Source organism: Seriola lalandi, unplaced genomic scaffold, assembly GCF_002814215.2.
Source record: "Seriola lalandi dorsalis isolate HSWRI2012SDOR001 ecotype SW California unplaced genomic scaffold, Sedor1 jcf7180002053933, whole genome shotgun sequence".
Taxonomy (NCBI): domain Eukaryota; kingdom Metazoa; phylum Chordata; class Actinopteri; order Carangiformes; family Carangidae; genus Seriola; species Seriola lalandi.
In genome coordinates this window covers 370,858-388,736 of record NW_019524486.1, presented here as the reverse complement: position 1 = coordinate 388,736, position 17,879 = coordinate 370,858, and the positions used below count along the sequence as shown (strand labels likewise).

Genomic DNA, 17,879 nt, shown 5'->3' with positions numbered 1-17,879 from the left:
ATGATGGATTATATAGATGTAGAATTTCTGTTTCGCGGAAAAAAACATGTATCAGAATGCACTGGATCCGAAATCTGAAATAATCAATCATGATAAATCATTACAGAGCAGTAATCGAATCAGTGACATGACGGGACCTATGGGTTTACAAAAGTCTCATAACCAATAAATAAAACAGGCAAAAATTCATAAAGAAAAACAACAAAGGTTTATGTTACTCAGGTTTTAATCAATCAAATTGTGTCATTAACCATTCTGACTTCATGGGGGTCAAAGATCAACTGCAATAAGTTGATCTTAAAGCAATAAAGTAGCCTACTAGATCTAACCACATGTCAGTGAAAGTAATTTGGTGGGTATATTGGGAGGTAGTTTTTATTATATAGAGAGAGATGACAAGAAAATGGCAACCTTACACACAACATAAATTTTAACAACACACAAAAATTTAACATTTTCTCTCTCCATGTATTGCCATATTGTCCTTTAGCTCGCCAGCGTTACCAGTTTGATCACTCCTGCTAAATACACTTTGCTTGCATCATTGCCTTTTAAATCAGGTATTATTTAATTCATTCATTCATTCATTTGGATTTTACTCACCTCAAGCAAGTGAATACAATAATAAGTTATTTGTTACAACAATACATTCAGTGTGAGATTGCCTGGAAAAACATACTATTTTGGCTTTTAACACTTCAATACCTTTCACCCAGCATTCAGTCGGTCCATTTTTGGAGTGCTGGCATGATTGAAGTTTTCATTTGTAAGTGCCTTGCCTCATGCCTTTATGCACTTTTTGTAAAAACATGTCGATGTTAAATGAATATTTCCAGCTTCAGTAGTATATAAGGCACAATCTTTTAAAAACAACACAACATAATGCAAAGAATCTACCTGTAACCTGTAACCTGTAACCTGTAACGCTTCAGGAATGTTTTACCAAGACACTTTTCGTACAGGATATTAATGTTACCCATTTTGTCGCTACAAAGATTGAATCTATAGCTGCATTTTTCATTAAAAAAAATAAAACAAAACATGTCTGTGCTCATAGATGAAACATTAATCTGAGCAATATATAAAATAAATATGTTTTTGTTAAAGTAAAAGATTTATGGCAGCAGTCACGGAAGACATCTACAATGGCATTTGAGATTCACAGTATACATCCTTCCCTGGCTCCTCCTCAAATGTCACTTTAGCATCGTCTGCGTCCAACTAAAACACAACAGGCACAGAAGAATAAGCACATTAGGATACATACAGCACATACATTATTACACACAGATATTCTACATAACCTTTCAGGCTCATTACTAAGAGTACTACATAAGTTTGAATTTCCATACTGAAGTTATTGAACTGACACCACTTACACATTTAATTTCCAGTTCAGTGAAGAGACGCCCGGTCATAAACATGCGTAGAGGGATAGTGAGGATGAGTATGAAGGGCAGTGCGAGGGATACTGGGCTGGACTTCACAATCCAGAGAAGTGCAAGGCACACTACCTGAATGGCCGTGAACAAGTGCATTCGCCCTGTGCTCACCTGTGTACGAAATATCCAAACATTAGTTATACAAACATAACTGTAGAGATGGACGTGTTTTAGCTACACTAGCAGCACGACCAGTAATGTCCATCTGTCTGTCGGTCCACCACTTTGATCCAGACTGAAAACTCTCAACAACTATTCAACGGATTGCCATGAAATTTTAGAAGGACATTTATGTTCCCCGGAAGATAAGTCCTAATGACTTTGGTGACTTCACTTGCGTTTTCTGTAGTCCGACCATGAGGTTCACATTTATGGTTTTTAGTTAAATGTCTTAACTGTTGGATGGATTGGCACAACATTTACTACACACATTCATGTTCCCCAGAGGATGAACTGTAAAAACTTTGATGATCCTCTGACTTTTCATCTATCACGTTTTCATTTTTTTTCCAGTGCTTTGGTTTATGCAAAACTGCAAAACTAAGTACATTCCCATCAGCCTCAGCTTTACCATTTGTGTTATGCTAATTAGTAAATGTTAGCACGCTCAGACAAAATTACGATGGTGAATATTATAATTGCTTAACACGGCATATTAGCATTGTCATCATGAGCATATTAGCATGCTAACATTAGACTTTAGTTTAAAGCACCACTACATTAAAATACAGCCTAACTGAGTAGCTCACATGGCTGTACACTCTTGTTGTTGAAGTCTTGTTCTTGTTTGCCTCCTAATGAAATTTAGGGACTCTGGTCATTAAGTTATCATGGGACTCTTACTCTGGTGGCGTAGGGTTCATCAGGGTGGTATTTCTTAGGGATGAGCAGAAGCAGTATACGATCCCACAGCTGGATGCCATTTAGTGATGTGACTCCCATGTAGAGGAAGATCCCAAACAAGGCCGACATGGGGATCATCTTTAGGATTGGCTCCATTAGAATAGACAGACCTTGATACAAATAACATTCAGATAAAGGAAAGTCTATTGTCTTTTAACCAAGAGTGATGAGTATCTGATATGGTCTGTTAAAAGGTATTCTCAGACTGTAACAAGCTTTACATTGCAAATGATAAACCTGCAGAACCAAAACCAGCTGTAGAACAGACACAAAGATGATAAGACAGCACCTACCGACCAGCAAAGCCACCAGAATGCCACTGATCCTCTGCTCCATCACTTTCTCGATCACAGGTTTCGGTCCTTTGCTCATGACAGTGAGGGCATTGGCGTGGGTGACAGACCGCACGGTGGCAGCACTGAGCCACGGCACACCAAATATTGCACTGAGCCCTCCCATGCCAACTAAAACCAGCAAGTCAAAGTGGAACCCAGAGCCCTTGACCATCTTCCTCTCAGGTTTACTCACAATCAGACTGTTGACGGACACAACATTTGAGCCAAACTTTGGTAAGAGGCAGGAAACGTCACATTTTCTGAGGTTGTATTCAATGAGGGATTTTGCTGTTGTTGATGTAATGACTCACGTTGTGATCTGAGACTCCAGAAAGATGAGAATGAAGACGAGCAAGGCTGGGACACAGCATGCAAACATCAACCACACAGGGAAAGGCTTGTGCTCCCCGAAAGGGTTGATAAGCCAGCCTCTTTTGGCTGGGTTGGATACCATCAGACCTTTGGGAACCACGAGTTTCTGTGCAGGAAAACAACAGTAGTTACAATTGTGCATGTATTCAGCCTATGAACTGGAAGCTGAAAAACATTGGCCAACCTGAGTGTAGGTATCTTCAATGCTGTAGTCCACGACAATCATGAGGAAAATGGCGATAGGGACACCGAAGTCACCAATCAAACGTCGCACCTGGTGAGAACAGATCAGGAACATTACAATTGTAAATCAGCTGGCAAGAAATCTATAGGAGAACATACTACAAACTGCCTTTGAAACACACAATCACATCCGACTCACCTTTCCAGGAAGAAATGTCCCGTTCTTGAACTGCCGCAGGAAAAAGGCGATAAAGAAACAGCCGAACATGAGGCACATGGAGAGCAGGGCAGTGTTGGGGTAAGGTGGCTTAATAGTGTTGACAAGAACAGTTGTATTGCCGGTAGCATTGTCATAGATGATGGTCTCGACCACCTTTGGGTGCCAGGGATTTTCCAGAGTTTCATTCAGATGATCGTAATTCAGAATCAGAGGATGTGATTTAAAGATCTAGAGAGAGGCCAGAAGATGAAAGAAGATTATGATTTGTCCATGAGCGCTAAAATCACACAAATGTAACTGTCTTTGATTTAGTTTGGACAGATGACATGTGGGAAATGTGTGAAGATGGTTTACCCTCCCCAGTTTGGCAAAGGTTTCATAGATGAAGATGAGGGAGATGAGAATGGAGAAGATTTCCTGGGTGAAGCGTGAGATGAAGCGCACCAGGAAGCTGCCCTCAAAGGCCACAATGATCACCACAATGATGACTAGCCACACTCCAACCCACACTCTCCCGACAATATACTCAATTTCCTGGGACCTGCAGAACTGAGTGAAGCAAACTGGGGATGAGTTTACCACGGCCACTATTAAATCTGCCGTAGTATGCATGACGATGATAGCTTGCACATTTAGTAAGCATGACAATGTTATCACAAAAATTTACTGGCATTATAGTGCCATTTAGTGGCATCATATGGATCAGCAGAGACTGTAAAAAAACTCCTCAGTTCACCTAGATGAGGATATGAGTCAGTGTTCTAACTTACAGCAAAGAAAGCTTCTTCAAACACTAACAGAGGACCGGAGAAACCAATGACCAGGACAGGCTGAGCAGCAACAAAGCAGAAGATGATCCCCTGGATGCTGGTGGAGATGAGGAGCTCTGGGACGCCCATCATATTGTCCACCTTATCAGCTGAAGTGGCAAAGGAGTACAATTAGGGTCTACTGCATACAAAAGCAATGTTTTGTCACATACAAATACAAACACACACCCAGCAGCCCTCCAAAGGTGATGGCAGGAGACAGGGCGGCAAAGTAGATGAAGATGACGGCAGCAAGGACCTGGGCGTTGAGAGCATCTGTGATGTCACTCTTGTAGTACTGGTAGCGTCTCTTTATGTCTCGAATCATCCCGCCAAATGGTCGACCCGTACGGACCAGGGGGTCTTCAGGAGGGGGCCCGGTAGCTATGGAAACTGGGAGAGAACAATTTAAATCTTACGTGAATAATACACATTGATGATAGAAAACTGTCTTGGCAAAGAATTGCTTTGTTATCCATGTCTTATATTGTTGTTATGAGTGTGTACTGATAGGACCCACCCCTACGAGGTTTGGATTCCAAGCGCAGGGCAGGATCAGAGGACTGGAACCTGTCCTGCAGGAGTTTCTTCTGAAAGCTGATGATGGAGCTGAGCATAGCTTCGCTCTGGATCTCGGTGGGTGGGATGACGATGCTGCAGTCCATGAAGTCAGCCATGGTGTCTGTCAGCTCTCGGGCACTCTTTGCCTGCGATGCTGTCTGGTTGAACACCTGGGGTGGAGAGAGGGGAGCTGGATGTGACGGATTTTATGACCGCGATGTCATCTGACAAAATCAGCATATACATAAATTAAAAGTAAAGGCTATGGTGTGATTTTGGCTGAATTTATTTGTAAAACAATCTCTCGGACAGAAAGTTTGAGGTCACAGAATATCTTTCTTATTTAGTCTCTCACAGAGCACACAGCCTCCAACTGGCTAACAAACTGCTGCTCTGCCTCTCTGCCACTCACTTGCGGGGCATTACTTGCAACTCTCTTTTATGGAAAGTAGCTAAAGTTTGTCCAAAAAAGTTTCGAGATTTGTCATTAGGTGCTTTTTTGTCTCTTAATCTGGCGACAAATGCGCTAAGTCAGCAACACAACAGTCTGTAGAAGTCTTAATTGAGACTGTTTGTGCCAATTCATTTTGTGTGTGGCAGTGGCAAGTAGGGGAAGTCCAACATCAATGGTGTAACTTCATGATTCAGTCATATGGCATTCAGCTGACCAATGGTGTGACTTGATCACTCAACTCTATCATTCAGTCAGTCAGTCAGTCACGGACATTTGCGTTTATAGGGCTGTCCCCAATGTTGCAGTGCAGCCAAAAATGTGTCAGATAAAAAAAAATGCAAAAGAAGGATTGAGGAAGAGAGACTGGGACATTTGCTTACATTGTTCCTCAAGTAAGCCTGTTTTCTGAATTTCTAAAGAAGTACTTGACTCTCAGCTTAAATTTGAGAATTAATAACTACACTTTGATACTTTAACATAGAAATGAAAAACAATGCCACATCGCTGTTATTTTCTAAGTTGACTGCCCTTTTTAAATTTTGGCTGACTTTGACTGTTTTGCAACCAGAGCTCCATGCACTCAACCTCATTAAAAGTCATCATATCGTTTAGCAGTTGTGTGTTTTGTGAATATGTCTGCGCTCACACATTATAGCCGAAGTTTTGTACAGCAAAAATGTCAGCTAACTCACTCTGTCAGCCATTAGTGCCGCCATAGCACGGCCAGTCTCGTGGTAGTCCATGTCAGTCTTGCTGGGGCCAACCAGAACAAAGATGAAGCGTACAGGCACCGGGGCCTCCAAGGCCGAGTCCAGCACCACTGCCTCCTTCAGACGCACAAACACAACTGTAGGCTTCTCAAGAAAATCCAAGGCTCCTGGTTCAAAGACAAACGCAAATATTATATTTGAAGATACGCCAACACATAGAAATAGGTTCAAATGTGTATGCAAACATATGTCCTCACCTACTAGCACCATGGAGACCTCAACGCGGTCAGATGCATCCCTCTAGAATGAACAGACCAAATGAGCAAACATCAGACTCTCCAGTTCTCATTGTTGTCACTATATTTTCTAAAAATGACATTTTTAAAGTGGAGATTGATTTGATAATCTGTTCTTGAAAATTGAGGCCAGACCATCTGTTTAAATGGATCTTTAAATGTGTACATTTGTATTTTTTCACTTTCCCTCAAAGAAACTTACATTTGGAACATTTACAGTTTTGTGCAAATACTTACTTATGCATAATGTGTGCAAACACGTCAAGACTTATGTCACAGACTTCAAAATGGAATACTATCCACTCAATTCAGGTCAATTCATCCAAACAGCTAAAGTGATGGATATCAGAAAAGAAGAAAAAAGAAAAAGAAAAAGAAATCCAAAACCAGAATCCTCTGAATCCTTTACTCCTCTGAATGACTTTGTAAATGGTGACTTTCACCTTGAAGGCTATCATCTCACCATTGTCATATTATCAAATAATGCTATCAGCAATAGTACATTCAGATGGATGATCCCATCAGTGTAAGAACTTACCCTTTCCCCGACTGAGAACCTCTGCAGGTCCATCCCACCAGCCAGAGCTTGGCTTTCTGGGTCATCTGATTGGCTGAAGGGAAAAAAACACATTTGTCATTGGCTGTATTTGTGTCAGGCTGAAGAATGAATGGCTGTGGCAAACTGTTTCTCATTCAGACCATAATGTGGGGAAATAACAAAACAAGGAATTTTCTAACTTTATTGAAAGTCACCTACTTTAGTTACAGCTACAGTTAAACATAATTTCCGTTATTAAAATAGCGAATGCCTCGTGGTCTTTGTCAGCTTATTGAACAAAATCTTTACAACACAATGTCAGTATGTATTCTTTATGGATATTTTAGAGTGACCTGATTCTAACAAGCACAAGGTAACTGCAGTACACACTGGTCACCTTTAATATAGGCTCAAGCAGACAGGGTGGTTTGGTGGTTACAGACCATAATTACAGATTTGAGCTTCACAATAGCTACGTGCTCTGTTTAGCTTTCTCTGAGCAAGATGCTGAAATATTCACCGCTCAATTGCAGCTTTGCATAACAGCATCAGCTAAACGCCTAAATGTAGGTCATTTGTGTTTGAGTCAGTGTTGTGTGATGTCTTGGAGGATACCTGCGGTTTTTAAGCAAAGCCTTCAGCACTCCCTCCCGGTCTCCAGGCCTGATCTCCTTCTTGTTAACCATCTCGGTGACCATCTTCTCAGTGATGGTGGCCAGGGTCCGCTCCTCACAGTCAAAAATCGTCACACCTTGACAAAGGAACATGTTGGAAGAGGATCAGGGATGATCATAAAGAGGAGAGCGGTGTGGTTGTGGTTTTCAGGTGAGTTTCAGACAAAATAAGAGCTAGAAAGAAGTGCTGAGATCGCCAGAGCTTACTGCATTTTAAGGGCTTAATCTTGGCTCTCCCGTGGTGTCATACTGTCAGAGAAAACTTAACATTAACTCAACAGTTAGTTCCTAGACAACAACGATACTACAACCAGAGAAAAATGAAAATCTGATGCTATTTTTTAAAACTCATGCTGATGTCTTCATTGATTTTCCTCACTGACCTGTGGTCATGGTGCGTCGGAGCTGGATGAGGCTCTTGAAGGTGAGGTAGGAGATGTGCGAGGACGCCCACACCCCGGCCTGAGGGTCGAAGCTCTCCTCGTAGCCCGTCCATCGGCCCGTCTCCTGCCAGTAGGTCTCCTGCTTCTGGTCAGTCATTAGCTCCTTCAGCTGCACGTACCTCTGAGGGCACGGACAGACAAAGAGGTAAAGAGCGGCTGATTTGGGCATGAACGTGGGACACAGGCACAAACATGCTTGTGTCTGTGAGACAGAGAGTGAAAATTTTGGACGGGACAGGTGTATGTATTAAAGTTGCACCTCCCACAAGTACAGCTTGTGTATGTGGTGAACAGCTATGGTTTCAATGGCCACTTACTACTTGTCACTGTGAGGGAAGCATAGGAGCAAAAATTTGAAGAGTGTGTTTCCTTCTAACCTGAGGAAAAATGTAAATCCCAAGTACAAATAGTTTGTACATTTGCTACATTTCAGCTATTTCTATGATATTTTAGGATAGGTTCATATTATTTCAAGTCTGCCTTGAAACAACACTCACATGCCCATGTCTCATTTGAAAGGTTTTTTTTAGCTGCTGTAATTTAAGTCTTTTTAGTACGAAATTCTGTCTTTTTCTTATTGTTCCTGCGCTACAGCTCAACAATGATCCACTATCCAGGCAGACAAAGAAGAATTGAGGAACTTGAGAGATAATTTTTAACTGTTTCAGCGTGTATACAGGCATATGAGTGTTGAAAGTCATCTATATATTTTTTGTGATCATATTTTTTATTCTTTATATAAGGGAGGGGAGGCACCATAATAGTCACAAAACTGATAGAAGTTTGGGGAGAAACTGGGGGAGCATAGTCCTTATAGGCTATCTATAACATATATCTTTAAATTATAATTATAGTATATCTTATAATATCTCTGGTTTCAAAACAAGTAGCTACTGCTCAATGAAAAAAGGGAAACACAAATTTGAAAAAAAGAATTAGGAGAATTTGTAAAAGTTGTTTGCAATTTGCTTGTTTATCCTTTGAGGGCTGGAGCCAATCCCGAGTACAGAGAACACAGTCGTAGAGAACTGAAGATGAAATCTGGAAATTATCATTGGACCAACACGATGTCATTATCGTATTCTGGTTTTTGATTGGCAAGGGAGGACGTCCTCCGTTGGAACATCATTTCACATGTTTTGGCCAATAACAGATGAACATTAAAAACAAACAAAAAAAAGAGTATATTACATTGATATAAGAGATCCAACGTCTCAAAAAGAGAGGAGGAGCAGCCTCCTCTCCGCTTTGAACAAACCTCACTGAACCATTCCTGAGCTTGTTACATGTAGCTTCAAGGGTCACTTCAAGCTGAAGAAAGCAGTGGAGATACATGCTTTACAGCCTCTCTCTGGAGCAGATAAAAATCATGTTCATGCTTCACTACGTTACAATAACACAGATGATATTTTGGGTGTTGTTTTCCACAACAGTAACCTGTAGTACTACGTGAAGCTACTCTCATTTGTAGAATCTTCTCAGCAGCATCAACGTGCATATGGAACAGGCTAATGTGGAGAGGTGATGTCCAGGTGACACTTCTGTCTACAGGTAAACATGGAGATTGTCCTGGTTCAACAACCAGCGGGCTCCAGGCTCTGGGTCGCTGCTTGTTTTCCGGTGTGGACATGACTGATTGCTTGTCCTGGACATGTTTGGACTGTCAATACATGTCGTGTGCCTGAAGTGTGCGTGCGTGTGTGTGTGAGACAGACAAATAGGGAGGTGGGGAGTCTGTATCCCTAGTCTGTGAAAGTACGACATCAAAATCTCTTTAGTGTGTGTTCGTGTGTGTGTCCCCCTCACCTCACACTCTGCACCGGGGTTGGCGTTGTTGTTGATGTTCCAGGCAGCTGGAAAACAGACACAACTGGAGTCAGTTAGAAACCATTCACAGCAGCACAGTAAATCATTTTAACAGAGAATATGTTCCCCATTTTATCTCTGTATTCAATTTCAAATTTCAATAAAATGTGTGTGTTTGGGTGGAATTTAGCAATCCAGAGATAATGAAGTTCATCTTAACTTTGCTTGCTCAAAGTGAACAAAGTTTTGCTGGAAAGTTGGAATGAGTGGATTTTCTAGATTTTTTAGTTGCTATACACACATTTACTGTTTGGGAAACATGGATTCAGGTTGTAGTTGGTGGATGACTTCAGTCTTATGTGTCCATTTTATCTCAGATTGGACAAGAGCACTGAAGTTTTCTCTCACAACAGATTGATTTATTTACAAAACACAGCTGAGCACAAGGGTGGAATCAGATTAGACTGACTAGACGCTGTCTATAGGTCATATGTGTGTGTGCACGCATGGGTTTGGGTGTGTACTGTATATGTGAGTGTGTGTATCTGCATACATAAATCATCAAGTACAAATTTGCACGTCTTTACATGTACATTATGTCATATGAGTAGGTGTACAGGTGCACGAAGAGGTGCACATGTACAATACAATACATCTTTCTGTGATATGTCAAGAGTTTTGAATTGCACTAATATGACAATTTGTGTAACTGTCATCAGTTTGGTTTTGCATGTAAATATATTTATGCATCTAACACACTTAAAAAATACAAATTTTTAAATATGTATTTAAATAAATGCATACACATAATATGCATAATTTGTGTGTGTTTTTCTTAACGCTACTGCAGAAAAACAGAAATGTAGCCAAATGCTTCGACAACTCTGCAAGTTTTTGCCTTAGAAACATTAAAAGGATTGATTTTTGGTTATGATTATGTGATGCTGTGGCATGAAAAAGTGTGAAATCACCCAATGTGCCTCCTTCACAGAGGAGCAAGTTTTGGTTGTTTACACTGACTGACAAAGATAGTGCACTCACATGAAACATGGTGAAAAGGCTTCTGTTATTTGTAATGCCCTCATGTTCAGAGCAGCCCTCCCACTAATGAGTTATTTTATGTGTCATCTACTGTATACCAAATAAGACTGTAATATTCACTGGAACCAACTAACTAACTGACTAACTCAGACTCATGTGGGTTGTGTCGGTCAGTTTGTTAGTGAAGGCTATTGTATTGCATATGTCAGGTATAAATGAACAAAATACTTGTAATTTTTTATGGCTGCTGTAATGGGTAAATGGAAAATTCTTCTGCTGTACAACTAACAGCAATTAAAAAGTTAAAAAAATCTGTACTATATTACAGTAATAAATCAAATATAAAATGAGTGTATTAGCTGAAACCAAAACAAATTATTAGCAGCTAAGATATTGCTCTTCAAAAAATAGTTGAACATATGATGAAAGGGCAACTGTTCACATTTTTTTCATTGATTGTTTTACAGAAACGTGGAGAACACTGCATCTGCAAGGAAAAAAGCACGGCATCAGCCCAGTCAGCAACCACTGTTATGGAAGCCAGGCAGTGAGGGGGCCTGCAAAGACAGCTGGCGGAGTTCGTGCACCAGTTCTTGGGGCTGAGCTCACCAGTGACTGCAGGATGAAGCTTATTGCAGGATGCAAGACCTGTGCATATTGCAGGATGTGAAGGGGAAAGCGAACAAAAACCCCTTGGAAGTGCAAAGCATGCGATGTCTACCTTGGCATCCTGATCAGGACTGAAAATTATAGCATAAAGATCAGATAGAACTTCATTCACCCTGAAGGAAATTCTTGTGCCAGATATTGCTCAAATTTGTTATTATTTCAGTAATTAAACATGATTGCACTTTTTTATTCATCAAAGCTTTATCCATTTTATGTTTGGCATTTCCAATAAATCGTAAAAAGGCCTTTCTTGCTTGTTTAGCCAACACCTATGTTTACAAGCTTCTGCGCTCTGAAATCTTGGCCAGAAATGTTTTTAACTATTTTGTAAAAAATGAATGAAAAGTAGGTTCTTTGAAAAGTGCATATTTACAGTTAATTTAAATAAAAAAATAAATCAATTACATTCCTAGTCCTCTGAGATTACTGGTTGTTTTTTTTCTGAATATAAGCATACATATGTTGGTATCAAAGTTTTTGAGATAGGCCAAATATATAAAAATGTCAAGGCATGTCCAGCCACCTCAGAAGTGGATGACAGGCCTTGAGCTCCAGAGGCCGATAACTCAAACACAAGTCAGACCAACTCTTCATTCTCCTGAAGTTGCATCATTAAACTCAATCTTCAGTGCTTACCTTCTTATAAACAGCTTGCAAAGGTTTGGAGTTTAGGCCTAATTTGAGCGAGACTAAACAGAAAATCTTGCATTAAGCTATGAAAATTATGCCACTGCAGCCCCGACCATGAAGTGTGCAGTTTCCCAGAAGGCGTCTGTTCCCATATCTTTCATGCTACAAAGTTGCAGCTTTACTTGTATTTTTTTATTTTTTTTATTTTTTTGCACAAATACCGTGCATAAATGTAGCAGAGAAGGTGACACTTACCTCCTGCAGGTACTCGCCAAAGCGGACAGCAGTGACAAGTGACTGACACCAGAATGCCAAAAAAGCATGACTTTATAAACACCACTTCTTTAAAGGTGCCTGTGTGTAGGTGTGTGCTGCCTGATAATGGGTGGGACTAATACATGCGTGCGCACACAGACACACAGACACAAAGACACACACACACACACATGGACAAGCACACTAATTCTCTCTGAAACACACAACCACCAGAGCGATGTGTTCTGGTCTCACCCATAATATTGATAGTAAATACAGGGACATGGTATGTGCAGGAAACCAGTCACACTGTGTCATTATCCAACCAGCATCTTATCACATTTAATGTCTGTGTTTGGAGGACAACAGAGGCTCGGGCTGCAGTGTCTGCTCACCTTCAACATCATCCGGGCAGAGAGTGAAACTTTGTTTGAAGTCGGCTTTCATCCTCTCTTTATCCTCCCCCTTCATGTTGGTCAGCATCTCATCACGGTGCATCGTCTTAAGCTGAGGCCTGCGACATGACAAGAAATAAGGAGACAGTTATTTATATTGTGCTAGTAGTCACTTGTAGGGCACACACTGATGACAAGAGAGCAGAGTTAAGGTGACTTACTCTGTGAAAGGGATGTAAGCGGAGCACTCATCTTCATTTTTTCTCTGTCAGGATGAACCCCCCCCCCCAAAAAAAAACAAACAAAAAAAACAAAAAAAAAACAGATGGGCAAAGTAAAATCTGTTTTTCATCCTCATGTGACCTTTGGAGTACAGTATTTCAACACACTGAAACAACAAAGGTATTTTCTTGTGAATTTGATCCCACCATTAAAGGGAGATTTACTTTTGTATTCTCATAAACTTGAGATGGATTTAACAAAAAGAAAGGTGAAAATAGAAGCAGCTGAGACAGAGATATCCTGACTTTAAGTTCCTGGTGTGGATGAGACTCCAAAGATGCTGGATTCTGCCTTACCCATAATGCAACTACCATTCTTTTTAAAATACTGCTCACCTGGTTTAGAGGCTGTGCTAAGCGCTGAAGTGGTACAAGGTGGTAAAAGAGAAGAGGGGCTTGTGTGCACTACAGTCTGCACAATCAAAGACCAATACAATACAATATAGCCAGAACATAAGAAATAAACAGAATGAGAAAATACATCAATGTAACTCGGGGTTGTCCTTAATCCAGTGTGTGTGTGCATGAGCATTTTCACTTACAGCCCTAGGCATAAAGTCAGAGGCCATTGTATCCCAGTCCCTTCGATGTACCTGCAGCTGATAGGTCAGCGGTAATGGCAGTTACCTGTAACACATAGCAGCATGTCATCCATCCTTAAAAACAGCCAACAAAAGATGAAGTCATGGACGACGATATTCCACCGTGTCTGAATCCTCAGAGAGTCAAACTGTCTGACACTGCTTCAACACACAACACGCTGTTTTCCATGGGTTATTGCAGTAACCTTAACACTGTATGTTGTCTGTGTTGGAGATTTTACCTGACACACGCACGCAGGCACACACACACACGCATGGCCTGAATATAAGACCACATGCATTCTTACAGGTTTCTGATAGAAAGTTACATACGGCATGATAGGCATGTGCCTGCGGATTCCAAAGAGTACGTGCTTGTATGATCTAAAGTTTATGTTACGATTTAAGCTCATCTGCGCTGATACTGACAAAATGTTCAGGTCAGTGTGTGATGTGACGCACGAAGGTCTGCAGTGATCAGTTCCAATAACCTGTCACTCATACTGATAACAGTGGTTGTAAAAATCCTCGTTCTGTTTGCACTGATGGTTGTATTTGAAAAAATCTGTCGAAGAAATCACTAAATCAAGTCTTACCCGTGGAGAGTTTTTCCAAATGACACTGACGCAGTTAACGGGTGCTCAAACTCAAGGCACTATCACACACAACAGTAGAATCTCCCCACCCTAAGGTACCCCTTGTTAAAGTTCAGCATGGCCCCCTGATCAGCGGTCAGTGTACGTCATTTAACAAACTTCTTAGTATAAACTGAACTCAGAACAGCGCTTCAAGGGGCCCACACTCTGCAGCTCCCGACACCCACCCCTCCCTCACTCGGACAGGAGGAAGATAACAGCTGTTCAGGGGCGCAGGGATGCTATCATCCATCCACATCTGGTTCCAGCGATGGGGCTACCCTACAGAAGATGACCCCCACCACACCCAGCCAGGGGCCACAGGTAGATGTGTTACACAAGTAGGGACAGAGAGGCGGGGAGATGGAGCCAGCTGATGGCGACATGTTTCCAGATGTTGAATACCATATACCTACAGATATCACTAAGCATGAAACTAGTAGCTTATGGAAGATTGTGCCTTTATTTACATGTTTTTATTGTTTCTTTAGAGCAAAGACACAATACACATACATATAACTGTCCACTCACACAATATGACTTTTGTTGTTTAGATAAAAATATATTGACAAAAGGTCAAAAAATGTGCTGCAGATGCAGATATTCTTTGACAAAGAACATAATCTGTAACAGCAGGATTTGTTATGTCCGGTTGTACAGATATGTTTGTGAACAGCAGCGCTCTCTACAGGATGATAGTTTGCAGCTCAGCAGGGGGCAGCATTGTATTAGTAGTGTAGTACTGTAGTGCCTCGTCCACAAACACAACGTATACTGTCAAAGGATAAAAGTATAAGGCAGACATTTTTGTCTGTCATGAACTTTTACAAATGAACAAGTCTGACAAAATGAGTGAATTTGTCTTCCTCTCAAAAGGCAAACATGTTACTGATTTATTTATTTACGGGGGATCCAGTTGAGGCGTTATTAGTAATAGTGATATGAAGATATGTATGAAGGTTGTACTAGTTTGTCTGTGCTTGTTTCATTTCACCTTTTTATTTCCTTGAATGTCAACTTTGCCGTCTTTGACGTTCAGGTCATTTTGTTGCCTGCACTGGAGACAGTTCGGTCAGCTGGACACAAACTCTGGCACCGTCCTGAAACAAGAAAAGCTGCATTTTTGAGAAGAGTATATCCTAGAAACAGAAGTGAACCACACCTGCATCTGAAGTAACACTATATATATATACTGCTCAACACTTTTGACCTCATTACGCAGGATATACTCTATGATAGTACACGATGGTAAAACACAGAAGAAAAAAAACCCGCTTTGCTGCAAAAAGCGATACGTTTGGTGACTATATTTGAAACTGTGAATGAGAGCAAAGTCGAGATCATGGGCTCAGTTTGTTACCGTAACATTTTCAGAGTCAAAGTTACTTCCTATGACTTTGATCTGAGATTTCTACCATAAAATGAATTTACTTATCAGATGTGTAGTTTCACTGGGTCAGCTTTTACAGAGCTACAGTACAACACAGGCCATCCTGTGCCTCTGTGACTGTGCGTCTGAGTTTCAGTAGGTTACTGTGAGTGTCTATATTTGTTTGATATCAACCATATCTGTGTGTCACTGAACGCATAAAGACCTGCATTGACAGTCAACGGCCTGAGGTTCATTTTTTTACCCCAGTGTGTTAAAATTGTGTACATTGTCTGGCCAAATCTGATCAATACAAATGCCTGTGCCAGTGTCTGCTTTCTTCTCCTCTGCTCTCTTCAGCACTTTTATTATTGATTCAGGGTTTACGAACAAACATGTTTTACACAAATGTAATTGCATGGACATCGTGCTGCATGGACGCACAGAGAATATCAGCAAAGGCACACGCACGCACGCACGCACGCACGCACGCACGCACGTCTTTGCCATGACTTCGACACTGTGCAACTGCTGCCGGCGTCGTCTCAGGGTTCAGGTCAGGTCACAGTTGAAGGGTCATGTCACAAGTTCTCACTCAAACACAGGCGGCACATTCATTCCTTCACTCATTCACTCACTCATTCATTTTGAGCTTTGGGAGGAAAGTGAGTAAAGCTCTTTTGTGTGAGTGTGTGTGTGTGTGTGTGTGTGTGAGTGTGAGTGTGAGTGTGTGTGTGTGTGTGTGTGGCCAGTTCAGTTAAATGTCAGTTTGAAAATCAGTCTCAGATTCTTCATCAGATTCAAATGATGAATCAAGAAACTTGAAAAATGTTACTCAGAGACGGGGCAGCTAGTGAAGAGAGGCTGGAGAGGAGGATGTACAGTAAAAGGAGAGAAAAGGAGATCAGATAGATCAGATCAATAAAACGCAGATGAGGGAATCCCATGGGAAGAAGTGGGGTGTGTTGCCATCTGGCCTGTCTGAGGTTAAAAAAAAAAAAGGAGTCATTTCATCCCCACAGCACACACACACTGAAATTACTGACATTCACATCGACTAACCAGCTGAAACCTTTACTGCGCTTAAAGACGGTGGTTTGTTTTTCATAGAGACTTTTCTTTAGTTGTTTTCACATAAACTACGTGACATTAGCGCACCGCCTGCACTGCAGTGCTCTAAAGGTTTTTTCTGAACACATGATATCACTCTCATGCAAGTTATTGGTGTGAGTGCTCTCTCAGAGTAATTTAAGGGCTTCCTCGGCTCATCATGTGATGCCTCTTCATCTATTACAGTACATTAGAGGGAGAGCTCGCAAGAAGACTGTGGATCACATTGCCAATGTTGTTCCTCCTCCTCCTCCGTCGCTGCTGTGCACGTGTGACAGGTGGTCTCCTTCTCCCATCGAGAACAATATGTTAAGTATACACATGTGCACGGGAGACATAAACATAAAATGTAAACGGGGCATAGAAAAACGTGGCAAGTCTACCAAGACTCAGGCTGGTGTAGATCTACACACACACACACACACACACACACACACACACACACGCACTTTTTTCCACAGGACCGACCACCTGGAACTGAATCCTCTTCTCGGAACCTGAGATAGGACAGTGAACGTCCCCTGGACCACCCATCCTCTGTCCACTCACTGGTGACAGATGGTCAGTGTGTGTGTGTGTGTGTGTGTGTGTGTGTGTGTGTGTGTGTGTGTGTGTGTGTGTGTGTGCATGTAACAAGGTGTATGCAATTTTTCTTTTTAAATGAAATGAAGTGAAAATGAAAAAATGCTCTTTCCTCTTTTTGACTTCACTGAACAGAAACTGTTTCAAGAAATAAAGTGAATCACCTGCTTGGTTTGCTCTGTTTTAGTTCCTTATAACCTCCTATCACACTCATGTAATATTATAGACATTAAACAGGAAAGGAGCATTAAAAGCCATTGATTGGACAGTTTATGGGGTGTGGGTGACCCACATGCAAATAATTTGATTTATTTTCTTTATTATTTTCTTTGATTTTCAGATTTGACAAATTCCCAAAGCAAAAGATTTTTAAAATGAGTTACTCTCTAAATGGATTAAAAAACACAGAACTTAAATTATTGATCCAAAAAAGTAATATAACCATTTGTGACACTATTATAGTCTCCTGTTGAATGTGTCATCCCGCGTCTGTCGTGGCCAACAGAAGAGACAGATCTGTATTCCCGTTAAAGTGCTTGTCTGAGGTATTCTTATCCAGGATGTGCCGTCACCGTATAAATGCTC

At 41.1% G+C, this 17,879-nt stretch overlaps 1 protein-coding gene across 2 annotated transcripts; it reads right to left on the bottom strand.

Annotated features, from left to right (window-relative positions):
* Window positions 1–208: 208 nt before the first annotated feature.
* slc4a1b (solute carrier family 4 member 1b (Diego blood group)) lies at window positions 209–12,815 on the bottom strand. Of its 2 annotated transcripts, none has more exons than XM_023402473.2 (18): window positions 12,737–12,815; window positions 9,747–9,793; window positions 7,881–8,061; window positions 7,439–7,574; window positions 6,824–6,896; window positions 6,247–6,289; window positions 5,972–6,156; window positions 4,785–4,995; window positions 4,454–4,657; window positions 4,226–4,374; window positions 3,810–4,004; window positions 3,435–3,683; window positions 3,237–3,326; window positions 2,992–3,158; window positions 2,639–2,880; window positions 2,286–2,455; window positions 1,380–1,553; window positions 209–1,221 (listed from the first exon to the last, which is right to left on the bottom strand). In XM_023402473.2, exons 1-18 carry the CDS (start codon window positions 12,810–12,812, stop codon window positions 1,141–1,143), a joined length of 2,673 nt encoding a protein of 890 aa, XP_023258241.2. In that variant the 5' UTR covers window positions 12,813–12,815; the 3' UTR covers window positions 209–1,140. The 2 variants fall into 2 exon arrangements, with proteins under 2 accessions (XP_023258241.2, XP_023258242.1); XM_023402474.2 differs by lacking the exon at window positions 12,737–12,815 and adding an exon at window positions 12,342–12,405.
* Window positions 12,816–17,879: the final 5,064 nt, after the last annotated feature.

Coding starts and splice junctions, on each gene's coding strand:
- slc4a1b (XM_023402473.2), bottom strand. CDS start 12,812: ATGAAGGGGGAGGATAAAGAGAGGATGAAAGCCGACTTCAAACAAAGT. Junction 6,157..6,246: donor GGTCTCCATGGTGCTAGTAG/GTGAGGACATAT, acceptor TCTTTGAACCAG/GAGCCTTGGATTTTCTTGAG. Junction 4,996..5,971: donor CGGCACTAATGGCTGACAGA/GTGAGTTAGCTG, acceptor TCTCCACCCCAG/GTGTTCAACCAGACAGCATC.